Source organism: Balaenoptera acutorostrata, chromosome 14 (assembly GCF_949987535.1).
Source record: "Balaenoptera acutorostrata chromosome 14, mBalAcu1.1, whole genome shotgun sequence".
NCBI lineage: Eukaryota > Metazoa > Chordata > Mammalia > Artiodactyla > Balaenopteridae > Balaenoptera > Balaenoptera acutorostrata.
The window spans coordinates 53,051,692-53,074,282 of record NC_080077.1 but is presented as its reverse complement, the minus strand read 5'-3'; the positions used below and the strand labels follow the sequence as shown (position 1 = coordinate 53,074,282).

General features: G+C 41.8%; 1 protein-coding gene across 4 annotated transcripts in view; it reads left to right on the top strand.

Annotated features, from left to right (window-relative positions):
* Positions 1 to 2,565: 2,565 nt before the first annotated feature.
* The window catches only part of SOBP (sine oculis binding protein homolog), a 158,668-nt gene continuing 138,642 nt past the window's right edge, over positions 2,566 to 22,591 (top strand). For 2 of the 4 annotated variants that reach the window (XM_057528006.1, XM_057528009.1), the window contains exons 1-3: positions 2,567 to 3,257; positions 16,890 to 17,028; positions 18,815 to 19,000. In XM_057528006.1, coding sequence (XP_057383989.1) covers positions 3,162 to 3,257; positions 16,890 to 17,028; positions 18,815 to 19,000 — 421 coding nt within the window. In that variant the 5' untranslated portion in view covers positions 2,567 to 3,161. Of the gene's footprint in view, positions 3,258 to 16,889; positions 17,029 to 18,814; positions 19,001 to 22,591 lie in introns of all 4 variants that reach the window. The other 2 variants (XM_057528007.1, XM_057528008.1) reach the window with 2 other exon arrangements.

The following is a 22,591-nucleotide window of genomic DNA, read 5'->3' as shown; positions in this document are numbered from 1 at the left end:
CTTTAAAGGAAGTATAGCTGCCTTTAAATATAACTCTGGGCTACAGTTCACCTTTTCTGTTTATTCTTAACTTGTGAAACTGTATCTTAGGACTTGGGGTATATAACTTGGTATTTGATATCAGCTGAAACACAGTGAATCAATTGTAATGGTTCTGGCACCAAAGGAAACAGAGGGGACTTAAATATGTTTCCAGAAGACAAAAAGCTTCTCTGTGTACACTTTACAACATATGTTTCCACACTTCTAGAATATTCGAAAGTCCAAAAAAAGTTTTCTCACTATTTTTCATTAAAGACCAAGAGGACAAAACAGAGAAGACAAACTATCTCCAACCCACATATCATTTATCAGATGTTTTGGATGAAATTCAGATTGAAAAATCAAAAATATTCCCTCTTCTTCTCTCCCTTCCAGCAATGGCATTAGGATGCTTATTCCTCACTGAGAAATACACCCACTCTCACACACTCGGAAGTGTTGTGTTAACGTTCCAGGAAGGGGAAGGGGAGGTGTTAGTGCAAACAGGTTTGGGCTCCTCCCCGCATCCTTGCTGCCTGGGTCGTCGTAGATCAGCTGTGGGCTACTGCGGGCTGCGTGACCTGGTCAGAGAACTTGGGCTCACAACCTGTATATACCTGGGTACACTCCCAGAGGCTACCGGTAATATCTCGAATAGGGGACCCCTGTACAGCAGAGCACTCCCTACAACCTCATCGACCCTCGCCTCTTGACTTTTTCGCGTCCGGGATAACCGCCCCAGGATTTTTAACTTTCCTTGGGGCGTTTCGCGCGGACCCTTTGCAGGCGCCGCGGAGCCTACTTCGGCCCCGCTCCCTCTGGCCTCTTGGCTCGCCTGGGATCCACTAGCCACGCGGAGCGGGGTGCAGCTTCCTCTCCAGACAGGGAAGAGAAGAGGCGAGAGGAGGTGCTCAGGTCTCCTGGGTACCCTCCCAAGCATCTGTAATTTGACTTTTAGAAAACAAAATGTTGCTAAAAGGCAAAATAGCCAACATGGAGGTACTCAGCCCTCCTGAGTACGCTCCCAAAGAGCTCTAATTTGACGTTTAAGAAACAAAACAATGCCAAAATGCAAATTAGGCAGTGTAATACCTAATTAAACGAGGATGAGCCTCGTTTGACAGGCCAAACTGAGATTTTAATGGAAAGGTTATTCATATCCGCACACCGAATTCATTCTTTTTTTTTTTTCATTCTTTTAGTACTTTAAAAAAAATGTGTAATTTTAAGTTCCACTGACTTAAAATTCCATTGACTGTCACAATGCACACTCCACTATAACACTCAGTGGAACAATGGACACCCCCATATCGCATTGTGTCAGGTAATTACGAAGTGTCGCGGCGCGGGAAAGTGAAGCCCGGAACGTCAGTGTCCCCCGCCGCGTGTACGAGCGGTTTAGGGCTGCGTGTCTCACCGAAAACTCATGAAAACGTTCAGGCCAATGCCTCAACCCAGAGAGGGAGAAACGCCATCCGAGCTTGGCCCCGGGCGTGGACAGAGAGGCCCAAAAAGTAGGCGAGCGAGCACAGGGGGAGCGAGCACGTCTCGGGGAGAGCAGACGCGCGCAGGGAAGTCTAGGGGAAAGAGGTCACCCAGCGGGTAGGGAGGGTCCCGCCCGGAGGGTCCCGCCCGGGGTGGCTAGGGGTCCCGTTCCCTGGAGAATGGAACCCCACGCGGGACCCTGCGCTCCCAGCAGCACCCAATCTTTGGGGGGTTAAACTCAGGGCACCGGGACAAGAGTGCGCGCGGGGTCACAGGGTAAGGCTGTTACTTTGTAGTGAGACGTTGTGTGTGTGTGTGTGTGTGTGTGTGTGTGTGAGAGAGAGAGAGAGAGAGAGAGAGAGAAAGAACTGGAGGGAAAAGAAAGAAAAAAGAGCAGGGAGCTGAAGGCCGAGATGTCCTACTTCTAAGTGGTTCATTGAGAGGCAATAGCCTTCTAGCAAGCGCAGTCGTACGTAGCCCGCGCCGCATTGGGGACCAGCCGAGCAGGGCGCTGGGGTCTCTCCAAGGGGCCTCCAGCCTCACGAGCCCGGAGGTGGCCCCCAGAAGGGGACACTGTCCTGGCAGCTGTGCGGAGGTCGGGACTGTGGTTTCCTTCTCCCGAGACCCCGGCGCTGCCAGCCGGAGGGGGCGAGCTCAGTCTGCCTTCTTCGGGGAGGAGGAAAGCGGACCTCTAGCAACGCGACCTCGGGTCCCCGCGCCCTCCCACCGCCCAACCTCCTCCCCTCAGCCACATTCATTTTTCCTCAGCAGCTTCTAGTTGGGGCTCAAAACCCAACTCCGAGCCCACCCGGGCCCTCATCACGGAGCTAAGGGGGACGGCCGGAGTCGGAGAGGGCCCGGGGGGGCGTCGTACCGAGGTAGCGGCCGTGAGGGGCGCCGCGTCCCGCCGGTGCCCGCCGCGGATGAGCCAGCGGCCGCGAGCAGCCCCCGGAGCCGCGCAGCATCGGCGTCTACAGTGACGGTGGAAGCCACGCCCGCTCGGGAGCTGGGGGCTGTCCTAGCCCCCCCACCTTTCCCCCGTCCGCCCCCTCCTCCCGGCGCCGGCCCGCGGCCCGCCCCCGGCTCGGCTAGCGGGAGGCGCTGGGCGCCTGGGCTGGCGCGCTCTCCTGGGCGCACACACACGCACACACACATCCACGCACGCACGCCCAGAGCCGCTCTCTCCGCGCCCGGCCCACGTTCCCCTCGCCCATGCAGACGGACAGAGCGACGGAAGATGGCTGACGACTCCACGGGGCACCGAGGATGCAGCCTGGCGGCGGCGGCGGCGGCGGCGGGAGCGGCAGAAGCAGCGGCGGCGGCAGGGGCAGCGGCGGCAGCGGCGGCGTTGGCGGCGGCGGCGGCGGCGGCAGCGGGAGCAGGAGCGGCGGCGGCGGCGGCATCCCCGAGACTCCTCGAGCTACCTTTCCCTCTGACAGCCACTGACGTTCTCCGCCGCTAGAAGAGACCCCGCTTCTCCGGCGCCCGCCTTCCCTCCCCCCCCGCCTAGCCCCAGCCCCAGCCCCGCCAGCACCGCTACCTCCGCCAGCCTTGCCACCATCAGCACCACCTCCACCGCCGCCGCCGCCGCCGCCGCCACCACCGCCGGCGGCGGCAGCAGCCATTTCATCTCCACAGAAACCAGACACAAAAACATGGCAGAAATGGAGAAAGAAGGGAGACCTCCGGAAAATAAAAGAAGCAGGAAACCGGCTCACCCAGTGAAAAGGGAGATCAATGAGGAAATGAAGGTATTTTTGGACTTCGGGGCCAGAGAGCCTGAGCTCTTTCTTCCGCCTGCTCCCTGTGGGCCGTTGTATAGATTCTGAGGGTACAGGGGAGCGCTTGTCAGTTTCTGTAGGATGCCCAGAACGCCTCAGCTCCTCCTCCAGGTGCAAACCGAGGCCAACTCTCGGGCTGCATCCCCGAGATTTGCCTGCCTCAGATTTGATGGGGGTGGAGGGGCGGCCGGGAAACCACATACTATTTAACCTTATAAACCCCAGGTTGGTAACAGGCGCGTTTCAGAGGGAGGGGACCGGGAGCCCAAGTGGAGGGTGGGTATGGTGAAGAGGCTTTCCTAGTCGATGGGGTAGTTTTTTCCTCTTCCTCGGGAACCATCCCCCGGATCCCTCCAAAGTTAAGAGCCGTCGGGCCGGAGCAGCCGGGGAGCGCTGGATTCCACCCCTCTCCCCAGTTCATCTCCCCGTTCCTCGATCCCGCTTCCCGCCTAGAAGCCAGCTGCGACGGTGTAAAGGGGCTGTCAGTGCCGGGGCGAGTTGTGGCCCGAGCGGCGCGGGTCTGGGTACCGTTTTGACGGCCGGCTCGCTTCGCCCGCAGCTGCTCGCTCCTCTCACTCGGCTGCCTCCGCCTCCCGCTCCCCTTTGCATGCTCCACTTCCCAGTTAAGCAGACCCGGGCAAACCCTGGTGCAAAAGATAGCTGTCTGAGGGGCGGCCTTCGCAGAGCGCCTGCCCATTGTTCGGAAAGGCCAGCCCGGAGTCCTGTCGGCGAGGCCGGGCTCCCCGCCAGGCCAGCGGTGCTCCAGAGGTGGCGAGCGCAGCAGCCTGGCGCTCCAGCTGTTCGCGTTGGAGTGATTGCACAAGAGCACCGCTCGGCTCCGGACCCCCCTCGTCCCCCCCACTTATTTTCCATGAAGTTGCAGCTTTTGCCCCGTGAGGGTTTTGTTTTGTGTTGATTTCACGAGTCTGTCTTGATTTTTTTTAAAAATTGTTTTATTTGTATTTTTTGTCTTTCTGTGAGTTACATACAAGTAGCAGGTTTCAGGGGGGACTTTAGTTTTCATTCTGCAGCCGTCTTGGTGTTCCCCATCTTCTGCATAGAATCCTTAACACTGCCCACTGACTTGGTCAGGTTGGTTAAGTTGGTATTTAAAAGGTAAACGATGAAGATGGCAAGCAACTAAGTAAAATTTATTGCGGTTTAACGTTGTCTTGATTAGAACAAGCATATTCTAGAGAGTGCCTTGAATGAAGCCCATGTTTAGAAAGGGGCACACGGATAATACCTCCTATATCTGTACCTAGGTGCATATGCTTAGCGTTCCTTTCTTCCAGAAAATGTCTGTAGCAATCTGCATTTTGGAATAAGGGTTTTTATTTCTGGGTGACAAATTTAGTGCCTGGAAGCATGAGGTGCAGCATCAGTCCAAGGAGAGTTAAGGAAGATTTGCCTTGGAAATCAGTGCCATTCCTTGTGATGGAAACCTCCATTGATTCCATTGATAGACAGTTTTTAAAAAAAGAGACCAGCAGGAGTTGTCTTCCCATGGGGATGGAATTCAAACAGTTTACAATAACCATCCTTCCTCACTCGCCTTTCCCTCCTGTCCTGCATTTCCAGATTACTTTTCCATTTCATTTTAAATTGGGGGTGGAGGAAGAGGAGAGAGGTAAAGCCACTAAGAAATCACAGTGTGCACTGGCCCTTTAAAACACTGTCTAATGTGATCTATATGGATGGCAGCTTTTAAGTTTCATAGGTTCTAGAATTACAAATTAGCTAATTTTAATCAAAACATGTGAAATGTTATCCCGGCTGGATATAAAGGCTGACTGTGCTCGATGCTTGGGGCTCACGTTGTTGACTTTGGCTGCGGGAGCACTCCGTGGTTTGGGAGATAGTTGTCCTTCTACAGTATAACAGATGTTTGTCTGAACTGGTGAGGAAGAAACAAAAACAACATTGTGTGAAGGGGAAAAATTACACAATTTTTAGCCAATGCTGCAGGACTAAGTATGGAATTAACCTTCGTGCACAGAATTTCCTCTTTTTAAAATGTTATTTTTCTTCCAAGTCACCACCTACTATTTGAAGTTTTAATCCTTATCATTTCAGTTGCTACAGAGTAGCATTAAATAGGAAGTTTTACACAGCAAATAATTCAATTGCCTGAAGGATCAGTATTTTCTCCCTAGTTTGGAACAATGTGTAAGAGACACTGGGTCAGAATCTTCAGTCGTGTCAATGCATATCATGCCAGTGAGTCATGAAATCCCATTTCTAGTGGAATTGTTCAGTATGCATTCTTCTAATATAATAGCACCAAAAGTCCTCATTTTAAAAGTGATTTCTCAAAGTCAAAAGCTGGAAGGGTTATTTTGAACTCATCAATATTTTTCTGCTTTTAATGTTAATAACCACATCAATAAAACCCCTCCCTGAACCCCATGGTATTATTACCCCTCCATCTCCCCAAACCTAAAGTGTAGAGTAACCTAACAAGTTGGTTGCCCTGCATAAAAATATGTGCAACAAAATGTCACCGAGAACACAATGTGGCCTTGTGCAGCTTCATATCGGTGGCGCTGGAGCTGCCTGGCTGTGTTTGCCTTCATCTGAACGGCTTTCATCTGGACCAGTGTAAACTAAGCCCTGGTAAGTAATCACAGCCCGGCAGAAAGAAAGGAATGTATACAGCTAGCACGGCCTAAGCTGTAAAAACGGAAACCTGAGCCCCACCGTGGATCACATATCAAGGCTTGAAGGTAGGGGAAATGAAAGGGGGAAAGAGGAGAGAGCGAATGCAAAAGTCAGCCTGGGAAGTGGAGAATCAGGAGGAGGCCCCCCTTAGGGAGAGCTGGCTCAGGGATTAGGGAATTTTATCGTGGTGTACAGTGACCTACTCAGGTTTCAACACTGGTTGGATCAAGTTGCTTCTCTGCGAGCTGAAAGAAAAAGGACTGGTGTGTATGTGATTTTTTTTCCCCTTCGGGTAATAGAAAGGACATTGGTATAAGCATCTATTTTAAGTACAGCAAATGCAGGGAGCTGAGAATGAGCAACAAAATTGCCTCATAATAGAGACTTCCTTCAAGATTTCCTAATTGAGATAGTCACAAATTTATTTAAAAATGGGCAGAGAAGACACACTGGCAGAGGTTTAGCTGACACCAGTAATGGCATTGGAGATTGTCTTCATGTGGCTGGGAGCTAATGTTGGTTGCTGTTTCACTAGATCAGATATTGAGTTACATTTTCGTTATCACTGGTTTAATGTACAAAGCAGTTGTAACAAATTTAAATTTGATACAATATAATTTTGTGTGTGAAAAGTACATGACTTGGCATAGCTTGCCTTTGTCCTTTAGTGAAAATATCTTCAAGTAGAAATGTTTGTCTCATTATGACCTTTATAATGTTTTTTTATCTTTCCTTCTCCCCCCCACTCATCCTGGTTTTTCTTAATTAAAAAGACTTGTTGCTTTACTGTACTTACAGTCAGTCTGCCCTATTTAGTTAGTGACCAGTAGAGAGGATTTTAAAAAATCAGATGGCAATTCAATTTATATTTTGACTACTTTCGGTTTCTAAAGCGAATATTGTGATTGTATCTAATGTAATATGCCTTCAATATATTGTTAGCTCACATGTATCATAATAAATGGCTCTTAGGAGGGAATTCTGATATATGGAAGTGTTAATTCGTTTCAGGTGTTCATCCAGAGCATAACATAAAAGCTAGATGTAATATTGGATGTGCAAATGTAAATATATGAGTAAGTGTAAATATAGTTGCACTTAAGGGTGTATATTTTACGTGCATAGATCTTGGTGAACATGGTTAGTGACTACCAAACAGTAATACAACTCAACAAAGTGTAAACTATGAGTAGAGATAATGAGTCAGATTTTCATCTTTTAAAACTCTTTGACAAAACCGTTGTGATTAGATCAAGCACTCTGCCCTGGAAACTTTCCTAAACAAACCATAATTAATGCATTTACAATGTTTGGCTTCCTTATCAATTGCTCAACTACAGGATAATCTGTGTTAAATGTCTTAGGGTCTTTACTGAAGTTCTCTGTCTATAAATATTCTTAGTAAGTAATTTGTACCTAAAATTATGCTTCAGTCCTAATGCCTACAGTTAGAGTCAGGCACATCTGTTAGAGTTTAGTAGTAAACTCACCATAAGATTTTCTAGTTTAGTTTCTGATGGTCTCCATTTGGCATTAAAAATGACCTGTGTCAATTGCACAGACAATAAAGCAAGTTGCAGAGCTGAGCTGGTGAGTGCAGTGATTTAAATAGCTTGCCATAAAATAAAATAAAATAGAGATATCAGAGTGTGGATTGGAAAAGTCAGCGTGTTTAAGGTGGAAATCAGCTCATTACTAAAACAGGTATCTTTTAAGTTTTGCTCCTGAAACTCCATCCTGATGTCAGAAACAGTGAGTCTCAGGAACCTAGAAAGTGGGCTTGGGACCAGATCTCACTGTGGCATTCACGAATTATGTCAGACCTCCCTGGCTGAGCAGTGGTCTAAGGTGTGCCACGTGGCAGGGCTGGGAACTGTTGTCAGTCGGAGCGTGGTGCTTGCGCCTTGGAAGCTGGTGTAGGATATTCCCGAGCCCACCAGCCCTGTCCTCTGTGTTGCTCGCGGTTGTCCTGCTCAAGGCTCTAGCCTCAAACCATAAGAGAAGGTCCTGGGAGGGCACAGAGAGCTATGAATTCTGCTCTGTTCAAACCGGGAGTTTTCTGAAAAGAGTCTCTTTCTCCATCTGTGAACTGGTGAGGATAGTGTGTGGTAGAGCGAGACTCTCTAAGCCTTACACAATTCACAGGTTCCAGAGGGGAGGAAATGGAAAGGAACCACTCCACTTCCTCCCGAATCTGAAATAAACATTTGAACTAGAAGAAAATGAGTCTGACAGACTCATTCCCTTCTGCGTTTCCTGCCTCTGTGCTTGCCAAGCACTGCTCTGAGAAGCCAAGCCCTACTCTCCTTGTGTGAAAGACAGACTCATAGAAACCAAGAGGTAACAGAGTTTTTAAATGAAAGTCAAAAACAGGGCCTCAAAAAAGGCAAATATCAGTGAATACAAGTGACTGTCTGAAAAAGGAGAGTTCCAGGGAAATAGAGGTGTCTTGCAAGGGTGACCAGACTTTTTGTATCTTCTAAGGAAGTGTTCTTTCTATTGAGTCTTTATACATTTTATTTTTTTGAAAAAATTATGAGAAGTAGTAGAAGGTGGATCATTTAAAAATCTCTGAAGTCTAAAACTTCCTCTTGCGGAATGGGAAGTCAGCCATACTTGCACTCAAGCTAATAAGATTATTGAATATTTTCCTAAAAGAGAAGGGATATTCCAGGGTAGAATGAAAAAAAAAAACAACTTTGTTTTTGATGGTGCCAATTGAAACATGTAAACAGACATGAAAGCCTGTGCTGGGTGAGATTTGCTGAATGTATATTTTAGAATCTGTAGACTGATAGGTGTTAATATCTCTCATATAACTAAAGGGCTGTGGAACTCTGTCCTGCTTTAAGCCCAGTGGCTTTTGGCATGGACAGGAAAACAATGTAACAAGTCTTGGTGATTTTAAGGCCAGTGCTGCAGCTGTGATAGGACACAGCTGCACACAGCTGCACACCTGCCATGCCTGCTACAGTGTTAGCCCCAGGGCTGGTCTCCACAATTTCACACATTTGTTTGACCTTTTTAGGACATTTGATGTCCTGGCCACAGATTAAAACATGGGGGCATAATTGTCTGCTCTGTGTCACAACAAGACAATAAAACAACATAGATTTTTATATGTGGAAACGCACAATTTTGGTTTCATGTGACAATAATACATCCATCTAATTCAGGCTGTGTCAATAAGAGAACAAGACTTTCTCCTCAGGCCTGCTCCAGGTCGGAGCTGGATTTTAGTGTTTTGATGTGTCCTCTGCCTTTAGAACTGTGTGCTAATCATTGTGTTGTGGCTGAGAACAATGCTGCAAAATGACCCAAATGGAGCTCAGTGACCTTCTTCAAAGGATTTCAGGCCAGAAATCTGTATGCAGTTCAGATACAAACAGCAGGGCTCAATGGGTAAAGTCTGCACCAACAGTATGAATCTGGCTGCTCTTAACATAACATGCATGTGGATGACCCTCAAATGGGATGTCTGTGGGAGTGGCTTATCCTTAGGATACCATCAGACCCAGTAGGATCATGAGCATGGAAGTACTTTGTAGTCTGTAAAGGGCTCTTCCCACAGTTCTTTTGCACTATTTAAGCTTCGCCTGCTTCTTGGTAGAAACTTAAAATAAAACCGATCCATTAGATCTGTGTTAAGAGAGATGACTTCCAGTCAAATCAACTTGAATTCCCAGTAGTCTGAGAGTGCTCATTAACATTGGATATTATAATTCTTTTAACTTTCAGACCTGGGGATAGGTAGAGCTAGAAATTGATTTCTAATCAAGTTTAATTCCTACTTCCTACAAAAGAAACTGCTTCTCTTCTGCAGCTTCATCCCCCCAGCCCTTTAAAAATCTTAATTAGTGAACCCAGTGACGCTTAATAGAAATCTACCTCAGAAGTCAGTCAGAACCCATGGAGGTGAAAAGGGAGATAAAATATTTTCCAGAAATAACCATCATTCTATTATTCATAACCTTAACTGGCAGTGATACCAGCATTTTTTCCCCCCACCTTGTAAATTGTTCAGGATTGGGGGTTTCCTTTTCCTTTGAAAGTATTTCTCATATGCTCCGCTTTCTTGGATAATGTGTGTAAGAATGTTTTGAAGTTAAGTAATGTAACTGGCAGATCCTTTTTACTGTCATTAGGACTGTGAATATGACTGACATGGTTGTCTGTGAGAAGACTATGTGTTAATTAATTTTTAATTAAAACTATTTTTTGATTTTTATAAAAGTAATACATGGACATGACATAAATAGTAGAATAAGCAATATAAATAAGCAAAAAGAAAAACAAAGCCTGTAATTTTCCCACCCAGACACAATTACCGTCAACATTCTGATGTATGTCTTTTCATGTCCTTTTCTATGTATGAATGATGAATGTTTTTTTTTTTAAAAAAACCAAAAAACAAAAATGGTCTTATAGTGTGCTAACCTTCCATTTAAAACTTAACATATTGTTAATAGCTTTTCATGGCAGTAAAAATTTATCCACAGCATATATTTAGTGGCAGAATAGTATTCCATTTCAGTAATTTCATGACTAGTCTATAATTTATTTAACTGAATTCCTATTGTTTGGCATATAGTTTGTTTCTAAGAAAACAACACTGAGATAAACATTCCTGAACATTCATATTTTTGTACCTATTTCCTTTGAATAGTCCCTACTATGCCTAGAAATAAAATTGCTGAATCAAAGGGTATGTAAATTTTTAAGCTTTTATTGCAGAGAGTCAAGTTACCTTTTCTAAAAGTTGAATTAACTTGAATTCCCAATAGTCTGGGGGTGGGACTTCTCTGGCTGTCCAGTGGTTAAGATTTTGCCTTCCAATGCAAGGGATGTGGGTTCGATCCCTGGTCAGGGAGCTAGGATCCCATATACCTCGAAGCCAAAAAACCAAAACATAAAACGGAAGCAATATTGTAACAATTTCAATAGAGACTTTAAAAATGGTCCACATCAAAAAAAAAAAAAAAAAAAGTCTGAGAGTGCTCATTAACACTGGATATTATAATTTTTTAAGCTTTCACATATTTATTTTTAGGATCAGCTGTCCTGAATTTTGTTTGATAATTTTTCTGTATTTACATATTTTAAAAAATATTTATGGATGTATCCAAATGTGTTAGCACATTTATTGATTAGATTCTAAGTGCTAGGCATTGTGCTAGATGGGACATAAAATGAAATAAAGGGTTTCTGCCCTCAAGCAACTTATAGTGTGTTTGGGGGATAGATGACATATTTTACTAGCACTGTGGAGGGATGTAGGACTTGGAGTGGAAATGGGAATTATGTTTGTGGGAAGAGGGAGGACGTGGCTTTCCCCTCTGAATGAATGATTGGGAGCTCTCTGAAAACTTTCTGCTTTCTTGGGTAGGATACCAAGTTGAAAACACATCTGACATTCAGTTATGCAAGGCCTGAGATAAGAGAAATTGGTGGTACCTACTCTGTATTTTAAACTTTGGTGTTTTCAGAATAAAATCATTAGTCCTTTTTGAAGACCTTGAAGTACTTGCATTTCAGAGGTATTTTGAGGCTTTGTAATTACTGTGATTTTCAAAATGACTTGAAGTCAAGTCATTATTATTTACCTGGTAAAATGTTCAATTAAAAACCATTTAGAGTGAACTTTGACATGCATACAGTATTTCTAGTTGAATAAGGAGAGTGTCTAATGAATGTCCTGGGAATTGAATTCCAACAAAAATAAACTTTGCCAGTGTAGAAAGAACTCAGAGGAGTGGGGAAATAGTTGTTTCCTGTCTTTCCACTATCTTTCTATGACCTTTTTTTTTTTAATTCTAGGAAAAGATCATGCTTTCAGATTAAAGGTTAGGCTTTTCTTCTTTCTTTAGGAACCCTGGAGGTGAGAGAGGGGAATTGGAAAGGGAGAGGAAGGGGTATGGAGGTATAGTATTAAAAGTGCAAAGCCATTAGAGTCAGATGTGATGTCAAAAAATTGTCCAATGAGAAGATTAAATTTTGATTATGAATTTTAAGAACCCCTATTCCAACAATAAAGACAATTAAGGAGAGTAGAGGTCAATGATCAAGTCGCAAAACAAGCAAAGTTTTAGCATAGGTAGATATGTCCTGGTTGGAAAGCTCTTTGTATGTGACATTGACATCAGTGATATGATTTCTTTGCAATACTGTTGTTGGTCCAAGGAGGTAGCTCCTTTGGAGTTGCTGACACATTGGACTGTACAGAATTTATAATAGAAAGAGTCCTGGTATAAGAATCAGAAGATCTGTATTTTTGTTCTGACTTTACTAGGTGATCTCTTATGCCTGTCATTTACCTTCTGTATGCTCCAATTTTCTGTCGTAAAATGAGGATGTCACAGAGGTTCACCAAAAGTTTACTGTGGAAATCAAATACCTAACTCACAGGGTAATTGAAAGGAACAAGAGAGTTAAAGGATGTGGAAACACTGTAAAGTGCTATAAGAGTGTTAGACATTATCATTGTAATTATAGTGACCTATTTTCCAAACCCAAATTGGACCACATGGTATGAGAGAGGATTTTTGTGCCACTTCCAAGGGTGAGAGGCAGTCTGCAAAATGTGTTTTGGATGCCAGAGTATTGAAATTCTGGCACATTTTGATGGTTTATGGGAACAATGATAAAATATTTGAGATAGTGGCTGTTCAGTAAAATTTATGCTGTGTGATCACTGTAATTATGATACTTCTTTGCAACAGACAATTTATTTCTTGTATAAGTAGAAATTCTTTGATTTCACAGGATCTTAGAGCTGGAAGGGCCTTTAAGAGATTCTACTTGAGTTTCCTGCTCTAAGTCTCCAGGAGAAATTCTGGGTGAAGATTTTTGGGGAAGCAAATTTTACAACTTCTCTTAGAACAGTGGCTTGTCCTATTATCGAACAGCCTTACCTCAAAAGTCTCTCTGCACTTTAACTCTTATCACCTTAATTTTCTGGTAGAAAAACTTGAAAACCCTTATGGACCATAAACATTTAATTCACTTCTCCTAGAATATATTATGTTTCTTGGATGGTAACTGCAAAAATCCATTTCATTTCCTTTGGTTTAGCACCATAGCGAGCCCATATGATGTCTAGCATGAAGTTCTAACTAGAAATTAAAAATTATTTATTCTTTGGGGTTCTTTGATTTCTTAACGCAATAGTATATAAGCCAGAGGTGATACCTATTCTTGTAGTTTGGTGTTTCTTTTTCTTTTATCTTGTTCGACTTTTTATGAAAAATTTGAGAGTTATGGCTCAAGACTTTATAAACCTTTTGTTTTCTGCTTTTCCAGTCATATATCAAAACATTATGATGTTTCTTTTTACTTTCAATGATAGGAAAGGGAATGTTTTAGAGTTTATTTTCACTGACATTTATAGTAACTCGAAAATCATGGAATAGGTCAATTCCATATTGATCATATTGATTGTTCCATGAAGCCTCTGAGTTTTCAGGACAAACCGTAAACTAAGTGATGCACTTAAGATGCCCAAATAATATGAATTTGGTGTTAATAATCCAGTTGAGGGTTCAGTATTTACGCGAATGTCTGAAACTTCTGGATCCCATCCCTGGGATTGGTTCTGAAAGGCTGAACGGATTTGCAGCTGGACTAAAACAAACAAATCTATATCCTTAGCTGGGAGGTTGCTCCATGAATTATGCATCTGTAGCTTTTGTGTCGCTTCAGAGGTTAGACAGAACCAGAGAAAGAGGTGCCCAAGATACAAATGGTCTAGAAAATTAGATATGGTGGCCAGGAGTTACTATGCAAGAGATTTCCTGTTTTTTGGGCACATTTCTCTTAGAGATTGAGGCAAACAGCATATAAACCAGTAGGATGGCTTGAACTTGGCTTTTAGCACTGTTGGGAATTGTTTTTTTGACGCAAGGTGTAATCCTTATCCTTGGAGATTTCTGCTGCCAGACCCCTGATAGAGGACCTCGGTTTGTGTGCTTAGGGACTGTCATTCTCCAGTCCAGGCACTCAGCTCAGTGAAAGAAATTGGGTGTTAGGGGAGACTGACACCTCATTAAAGCAATCTCTTTTGATTGAGTAGTGCAGCATTTAGCCGAATCCTCCTCGGTGGTATTCCAGAAGTTGCTGAGCTTATTATACATATCGATCATATCATCTTTGTGCATTCATGAAAAGAATGTCTATTTAATGTGGACATGACCAGCCATCAGAGAGAATAAATACCTCACTAAAGCTTGATATGGCTGACTGTTGGCCTTGTGGATGGTAACACTGAATCAATCTGGCTAGATTTTTAAAAATTGCTTGTGCATTATACCATCACAGATTGACCCATTTGGAGCTCTGAGCTCAAGTGGGTACTAAAGCAAAAAAAAAAAAAAAAAAAAAATCTAGCATCCTGTGGGTGGTTTGAAATGCCAGGTTTGTTTTTATGGAGTAGTGTAATATCCTTCCTTTTTTTAATATTTATTTTTACTTATTTATTATTTATTTAATTAATTTATTTTGGCTGCACCGAGTCTTAGTTGCGGCATGGGGGATCTTCCTTGCGGCATGTGGGATCTTTTAGTTGCGGCATGTGGACTTTTAGTTGCAGTACGCAGGCAGGATCTAGTTCCCTGGCCAGGGATCGAACCCGGGCCCCCTGCATTGTGAGCACAGGATCTTAGCCACTGGACCATCAGGGAAGTCCCTCCTTTCTTTTTTTATGCAACCCCTGCTGAAATCTAAAGTGAAATTCAAGAGAACATGGAACTTACACGTTGAGGCTGTGCACATGCTGGTTTAGCCTGGGTGCTTGTTTCAGGTATAAATTATACATCCCAGTGTATTTCAGAAATGACAACTTCTAGGGAGAATGAGAAAAGATTCTTTGAGCCACAGAGAAGGTTAGAATATATAGTTTTTCTAGCTCAGTCTAGGAGGCTCAACCTGCCTTGCCTGATAAAGATGCCTTAAAAAAATTCATTCAACAAACATTTATTATCTTACTCTGTAGTATAGGATCCTTCTTTTTATTAAAATTTTTCCAGCTTTATTGAGAAGAGATATAATTGACACAAAACATTGTGCAAGTTTAAGGTGTACAATGTATTGATTTGATACATTTATATATTGTAAAATGACTACTACCATAGCATTAGCTACCACCTCTATCCTGTCACATAGCTACCATTTCTTTTTTGCAGTGAAAAGATGTAGGATCAACTCTCTCAGCAACATTCAAGTACATGATGATGTTGTTAGCTATAATCACCATACTGTACACCATGCTATACTATATACCCTTTGACCAATCTCCTCATTTCCGCTGCCCCCAGCCCCGGGTAACCACTTCTCTACTCTCTCTTTCTCAGATAGAGATGCTTTAAGGCACCCACAAGCATTAAGATATACCAGCTGTTAAGTTCATTAAAAATAGTCACCTGGTAGTATAAGCTTTAAATCTGTCCAATTATTATTTACCCATTATTTCCACAGCTTGATATCTATAATAACAACAATAATAATGCCTTATATTTTATAGAGTTGTCCCTCCAAATCCACAAGGAATTGGTTCCAGGACACCCCACACCCACACCAGAATCCCTAAATCCGCAGTGCTTAAGTCCCTTATATAAAATGGTGTAGTATTTTCATATAACCTACACACATCCTACCGTATACTTTAAATCATCTCTAGATTATTTATAATACTTAATATAATGTAAATGCCAGGTAAATAGTTGTAAATACAATACAAGTGCTATGTAAATAGTTGCCTGCATGACAAAGTCAAGTTTTGCTTTTTCAAGCTTTCTGGAATTTTTTTTCCAGATATTTTCCACCTACGGTTGCTTGAATCTGCAGATGCTGAACCTGCAGATATGGAGGGCTGATTGTATATTGATTTATAGTTCATAAAGTGTTTTCATACATTATCTAAAATCTGAGCTGGCTAGTAAACTTAAAGTTATTTGGTACTTTTATGTTACTTGTCAGAAGACAATCACAGTAACCTTTGATTTCATGGGGAAAGAATCTGTCACTAGTGGAATTCGTGAAGGAAATTATGCTTCAATGTTTAAAGAATACTGTTACAAAAGGGAAAATTAAAAAGGGAAACCCTTGTAGACTATTCAGCTTTCTGGATGGTAGTGGTTGACAGTTGAGAAATTATTTCTTTGCTTAAGAAACAACACCTAAATTAGAAAGCAATTCTAGTTTAAATTAATCTGAGCCACAAAATGGTCGATTGTTTTCAGTTTCAAAATTTCTTCTTAGCTGTTTTTGTGCTTTTACCTTTAAATATTTTTGTATTAGTGAAAGATATAGACTTTGCAGAAGAATATGCCAAAATATGACTTCCTATTCTTTTTTTTTTTTTTAATTTTATTTATTTATTTATTTATTTATTTTTGGCTGTGCTGGGTCTTCGGTTCGTGCGAGGGCTTTCTCTAGTTGCGGCAAGTGGGGGCCACTCTTCATCGCGGTGCGGGGACCGCTCTTCATCGCGGTGCGCGGGCCTTTCACTATCGCGGCCCCTCCCGTTGCGGGGCACAGGCTCCAGACGCGCAGGCTCAGCAGCTGTGGCTCACGGGCCCAGCTGCTCCGTGGCATGTGGGATCTTCCCAGACCAGGGCTCGAACCCGTGTCTCCTGCATTAGCAGGCAGATTCTCAACCACTGCGCCACCAGGGAAGCCCTGGCTTCCTATTCTTAAGCAAAACTGACAAATACCTTTTCTCTTGTTATCTTTAAATTGCAAATGTCTGAAGGCCTGTCATAATTGGATGCGTCATCCTGAGATTTAAACGCATGACAGTTTTTTAACGTGATTTGAAAAATGAACGTGACTCTAAGGGAGGTAGGGCGGGGCTGGCAGAAAATGGGTAGTGGAAACAGAATTCGATTTATGTGTTCTTTTCAAATAGTTATTGATTATATACATAAGTAGCCTATGCTTCTCTTTCAGAACTTTGCAGAAAACACCATGAATGAACTTCTTGGCTGGTATGGCTATGATAAGGTTGAATTGAAAGATGGTGAAGATATTGAATTTAGAAACTATCCTACAGATGGAGAGAGCCGGCAGCACATTTCTGTTCTCAAAGGTAATGACATTCAATGTCCTTTTGTTCATGCAAACAAGGATTAACTATCTCAACCTGCCGGAATTGAGTTGCTCTGGGACTCCTTTTGTTCATGATGCCAATGGTTGATTTAAATGGACATCCCCATAAGCAGAATTCTGCAGAATATAAGAGCACAACATAAAACAAAAATAGACACAGCTTAATCTCCATCCAGCAATGGGAGAGTTAGCTAGACAAGGGCTAGCTAAGTGCTGTGGTCCTGCCCACAAATTGATAGAAAGGGACAGTGTTGGCTAATTTCTAGTTTCCTGAGTCCTTCAATATATCAATTGTTAAGGACTGGTGCTTTCTGTTAAGTGAAATGTTAGGTTTAGATTTTCAGACTGTAAGAGACAATCATGGTTAGTTTGGTAATTTCTCCTCCCCCCCTTTTGGGTGGGAATTCTAAAGGAAAGCCCTATTTCTGTTTTCTGTTTGAAGTTTTCACCCTTGCCTCATCCACACAGCCTTGGATAGGGTAAGAAGAAGAGTAAGAGAGTAGTAGATGGTTGGGTCCTATATAATTCCATAAGAATGATCATCAAAGCCCAGCCAAAGAGTAGAAATTAGAAGGTTGGTGGAGTTGAAATAACACTGATTCTCCCGGTGGGTAGCAGTGCCTGATATTTCATGAAGCCTAGAACCATTGGTGGGTGTTGATCTGCATACTGAATTTATGAACCTAAATTTGGATAGAGGGTTTGTTTGTCAAAGAAAAGGAGTATGTGAAGAAGCAATCCATTTGGGGAACTTTAATAAAATGTGACTAAAACTAATTGTGTGATATAATTGGCAATTTGATCAGTATTTTCATTGCATTCAATATCTATTGGCATAAACTACCTGTTCATGCATTTTATTTCCAGTCTCTAAGATAGTGCTTTCCCTTCTTGTATGCCAAGCAATGAAATGTAAATGAGCTGTCCTGCAGGCATGTGGAATTGAACGTATGTGACAAATTTTATGTTAAGCTTGGTATGAAATTGTACACATCATGTTACAGAGATAGTATCATCAATTTCACTGTAAACGAAAAATGCAAGTCATGAGTTTATATTCTGTAAACTAATAGCTCGTTTAACACTTGGTCTAGGTAATAATCTTTACCTCTGGGGAACATGGAGAGAGTGCCAGGATATGCTATTGGAGGGAAAAAGTTGTTTTCTGTGGTTGAGTGTTGTTGTTGTTGTTTTTAATGATTCACATGCAAGGATAAAATCCACAAAGTTCATATCATTATAAGTTTTCTTTATGATCATTTTTGTTAATTTTTAATGGGTATTAATGGGTTAATTTAATGGGTCTACCCTGTGAAACAACAGTTTTTTCCTAATCATCAGCTTCTTTCTCATTGGTTCTTTTGATTATATTATCACTCAAGTTTACAATACAGTGGGACCTGGTTACAGTGCTACGGGGGCACTTTTTAAGCTTCTCCCCTGGTAGCCAGAGAGCGATGTCTGCTGTATATCACTTTGTACGTGGAAAGGGTTAATTGCCTCTCAATATTCTATGGGCTTTTACAGTGCTAAAATTCATCACCACAGTACAGTTGAGATGTTAGCTATCATAGTGGAGCAAATTATAAAGGAGCCCTTTGGAAATTTATGGTAACACATATGAAAAGGTCCAGGATGGTCTGTGGACTTCTGGTAAAGTGTTTAAAGATTTTCAAGAAAAAATTTTTATTCCATAGCCATTTTACTTGAGAAAATGTGGTTGTAAGCCCTTTCGTCATATTGAATGTGATTTTCTTCTTTTACAGAAAATTCTTTGCCAAAACCAAAATTACCTGAGGACAGTGTTATTTCACCCTACAATATAAGCACAGGCTATTCAGGGCTTGCCACAGGAAATGGACTCAGTGACTCACCTGCAGGGTCAAAGGATCATGGCAATGTGCCCATTATTGTACCTTTAATTCCGCCACCTTTTATAAAGCCGCCGGCAGGTAAGTCAATACTGGGGTTTCCAGTGATAATGATTGATAGAAAATTGTTTTAACCGTCCTATGATAATTATTAAATGCTTAAGTTAATTTTGGAAAAGACTGTTTTAGGGACTTTGCAGCTAAGAAATGTTAGTGCATGTGTTATTTAAAGTAGTATTGTTTTATTAAGCCAATCTACTATTGCTTAGGCTGTCAACTTTCAACTGACAATAAATTTTTCCTACCCCTGGCTACAAAAAAAAGTTATTTTCCTTCTCTGAAATCATCTGTTTAAAATAAAAAAGGATGAACTAATTAAAAAAATAAGATATATACTGCCTGGTTAGCAAGAAAAAAAGGAACCATGGTTGAGCTGGGTGGTGGTGCCGTGAGGACCATATCTCCTCTGTGGGTTTTGCGAAGGAAGGGGCAATTTGTAAAGTGTGTGTGGCAGGCTTGTTCCCCAGTGTGCCTTCTTATAAATCCACTTAAGAAACAACCTAGGTTACCCATCTCATACAGAGTTCTTTCTAATTTGTGCAAAGCTCTCTTTGAGAGCTTAAAAAAAATGGAGATCTGAATTTCATTTGCATGAAAATGTAATCAGTTCTTTTATATTTCCAGAAAATTAGATGGCGGTGTGTTAAGCTAGATGGCAATGGGCTGAGCATGATGTTGTATTGCAAGCTAGGTTACACTTATGCTCCACACAGAGAAAGAAGTTCAGTAATATTGTATCTGGCTTGCTGTAAAACGTCAGAATTAATGCTAGAACGCTTAATTGCTACACTGGTTATTTTTCTGTATGTTGAATTGAACAATGATAAATACTGAGTTTTGATAGCAGTACTTATCATAACTCACTAAGGTTAATGCTTGTATTTTTTTTAAGGAAGATAGGTGTTTGGTTATGTTTCCATAAATAGTGAAGATATTTGTAGATATAAATTCCTTGGCTTATATTATAGATATATTTGTACCATCTTCTAAGTGTTACTAACATTTTTCTTCATGGTATGGGCACATTCTTTTGCTTGGCCTATGACATTTTAGCAGCAAAAGTGTCCTTTCATACTGAGGCCCTCAGATATGTCATTAAAATCCATTTACCTATCAAAATCACTTGTAATCGTGTTTGTCTACTAAATACTAACATAATTTGTGTATCATATAAAGTTTGTCTTTCTAATGCCACTATTCTCCTTTGGTTTTATGGTGCAGAGGGACCCAAATTTATCTCCTAAAGGTCAAACACATATTTTGCATAGGACAACTGGAGAGAAGGGTGACTAATTTTGTTAAATGTAGGGTTCATTGTTTGAATGTATGTCCAGTGGCTTAGGTGAGTGGTGATGATGATGAGGGTCTCAATAAAACAGTGTGACTAAGTGAAAAGAACATAGGCTTCACATTCAGACAGATTGTGTTCAAATCCAGGCTCTGTCATTTACCAGCTCTGTGAGTGTAGACAAGTTATATGATTTCCACATCTGTAAAATGGGGATCACAGTTTCACCTTATGCGGTAGTTGTGGCCATGAGATGAGAAAATGTATGTAAAGCACCAGCACAGTGATTGCCACATGAAAACCATTCAGTAAACACCATGCCTCTTCTTTTTTTTTTCAGTCCTTATTCTGCCCCAGAGTTATCATGCACATAATTTGTGCAAAAAAAAGTGTGTATCCAAATGCAAATTCCCCTCTAAGATTTATTTGAGCAAAGCAAACAGCTCCAGAAATTAGCATAGCTGAGGCTAACATGAGTTTGGCATGCCAAAAAACCTGCCCTGGAGTTTCCTGCTGAGCCAGCCACGTGGAATTCAAGCACACAGCTCCTATTTAACTCTAATTCCACATCAGATCAGGAAATAAATATGCAAAGGATAGAGGCCAAAAATTGAGCCTTGGAAGTCTTAGATGTAGGAACTCTGAGGATTTAGAAGCCAGAGTAACTGAACACCAGTGGTTTTATGCTGTCTTCCATGGAACTCCAAGGCACTCATCTGTTGAAAACAGAATGTAGGGAAGCACATGTTTAATTTTCTGTATCTGCTCTAAGCCTTGACTCGATCCTACTCCAGGGTTCTATATGACAAGAAAAAGATACACAAAGGTTCTCTGCTTTCAAGGAGCTTACTCTATTATTCCCTAAGCAGAAACTTACAGGAGAGATGAATTTTGATTTAGTTATGTTATCTAGTGCAGGGGTCAGTAAACTTTTTCTGTAAAGGGCCGGATAGTATTTTAGGCTTTGGAGCTCTACTGTCTCTGTCACAGCTACTGAACTCTGCGGTGGTAGCAGAAAAGCAGCCATAGATAATACATAAACAAATGGGCGTGGCTGTGTTCTAATAAATCTTTATTTACAAAAAAGGCAGCAGGCAGGGTTTGGCTTAGGGACAATAGCTTGCTGACCCTAGCACTAGGGTAAGATTGGCAAACGTCTCATAATAACAGGAAGGTGAATAGAGTTTCTAAGAGTCAGGCTATGAGATTTGTCAAGGTGCTCTGTGTAATATCGTGAGGAAGGGACAGTGACAGGGCAGGAAAATAGTGGGGTTTTCAGGGTATGTGGTGAGCTCTGGCACATAATAGGTAGTCCACCAGTGTTTGTTGAATAAATGAATGAATGACTGATATTCAAATTCCTTTTGCACATGCAGAAGATAGTACAGGCTACTTTGTTGTTCACTGGGAAAGTGCTAGGATCTTGTTTGGATTAGTCTCAATCTGTCTGACCATGACCATAGCCTCTGTGACAGTGATGTGAGTACTTATCCATAGATAAGTGTAAAGTCCACAAATTATCCAAAAACTTCCATCTAGTTAATCATTTCAATTTTTCCTTTTGCTAAAACTTTTACCAGAGTTGTTATTCAAGGTAATCAAGTTGAGGGACACTCTGTCAATGGTCTAGCTGTATATAGGTTAATGGGGCATTTCTGAGGGAAACTAATAAATCATACGATGGTTAGGAACAAAAGGCCCCTTGGTAATCAACCCCTGAATAATTCAGAGTTGACTGTATCATGCAAGTGTCCACTTCTCGGGATAGGGAAGAAGAGGATTGTATGTGTGCTCTGGATTCCTGGAAAGAAAATAACGATTAGCGTTCAAATTATTCCTGTTATACTGTAAACCGGCTATGTGAAAATGCTAATAATACCTTATGTTTGTATTAAACCCTTTACAGTTATGAAACTCATTCAAATTTTATTATTTTATTTAATTTGATCTTTACAATAACCCTGGGAAATAGCATTTGAGATAGCATTAAATAAAGAACTGAAGCTCAGATAGGTTAAATGGCTTTCTCAAGGTCAGGTGGCTTCTAAGTACTTGAGTCAAGACTAGTACTAAGGTCTTCTGACTCCTAATCCGATATTCTTTTTAATATAAAGTTCCCTTGTCAGCGTATATATACGAAACTTCCCTAGACTGTATCAGAATAGGAGTATTTATTAATCTGCTACTTCAGATTCCTTAGTGACAAGGGATACAACTTGTTCCTGCAAAAGGTTATTTTTTCAAGTCCACATCCTTTGGGAGACTTGATGAGTTCTCTAACTCTAAGCATCTGTGGTTCTGTGAACCAGGATGACCTAGCAGTG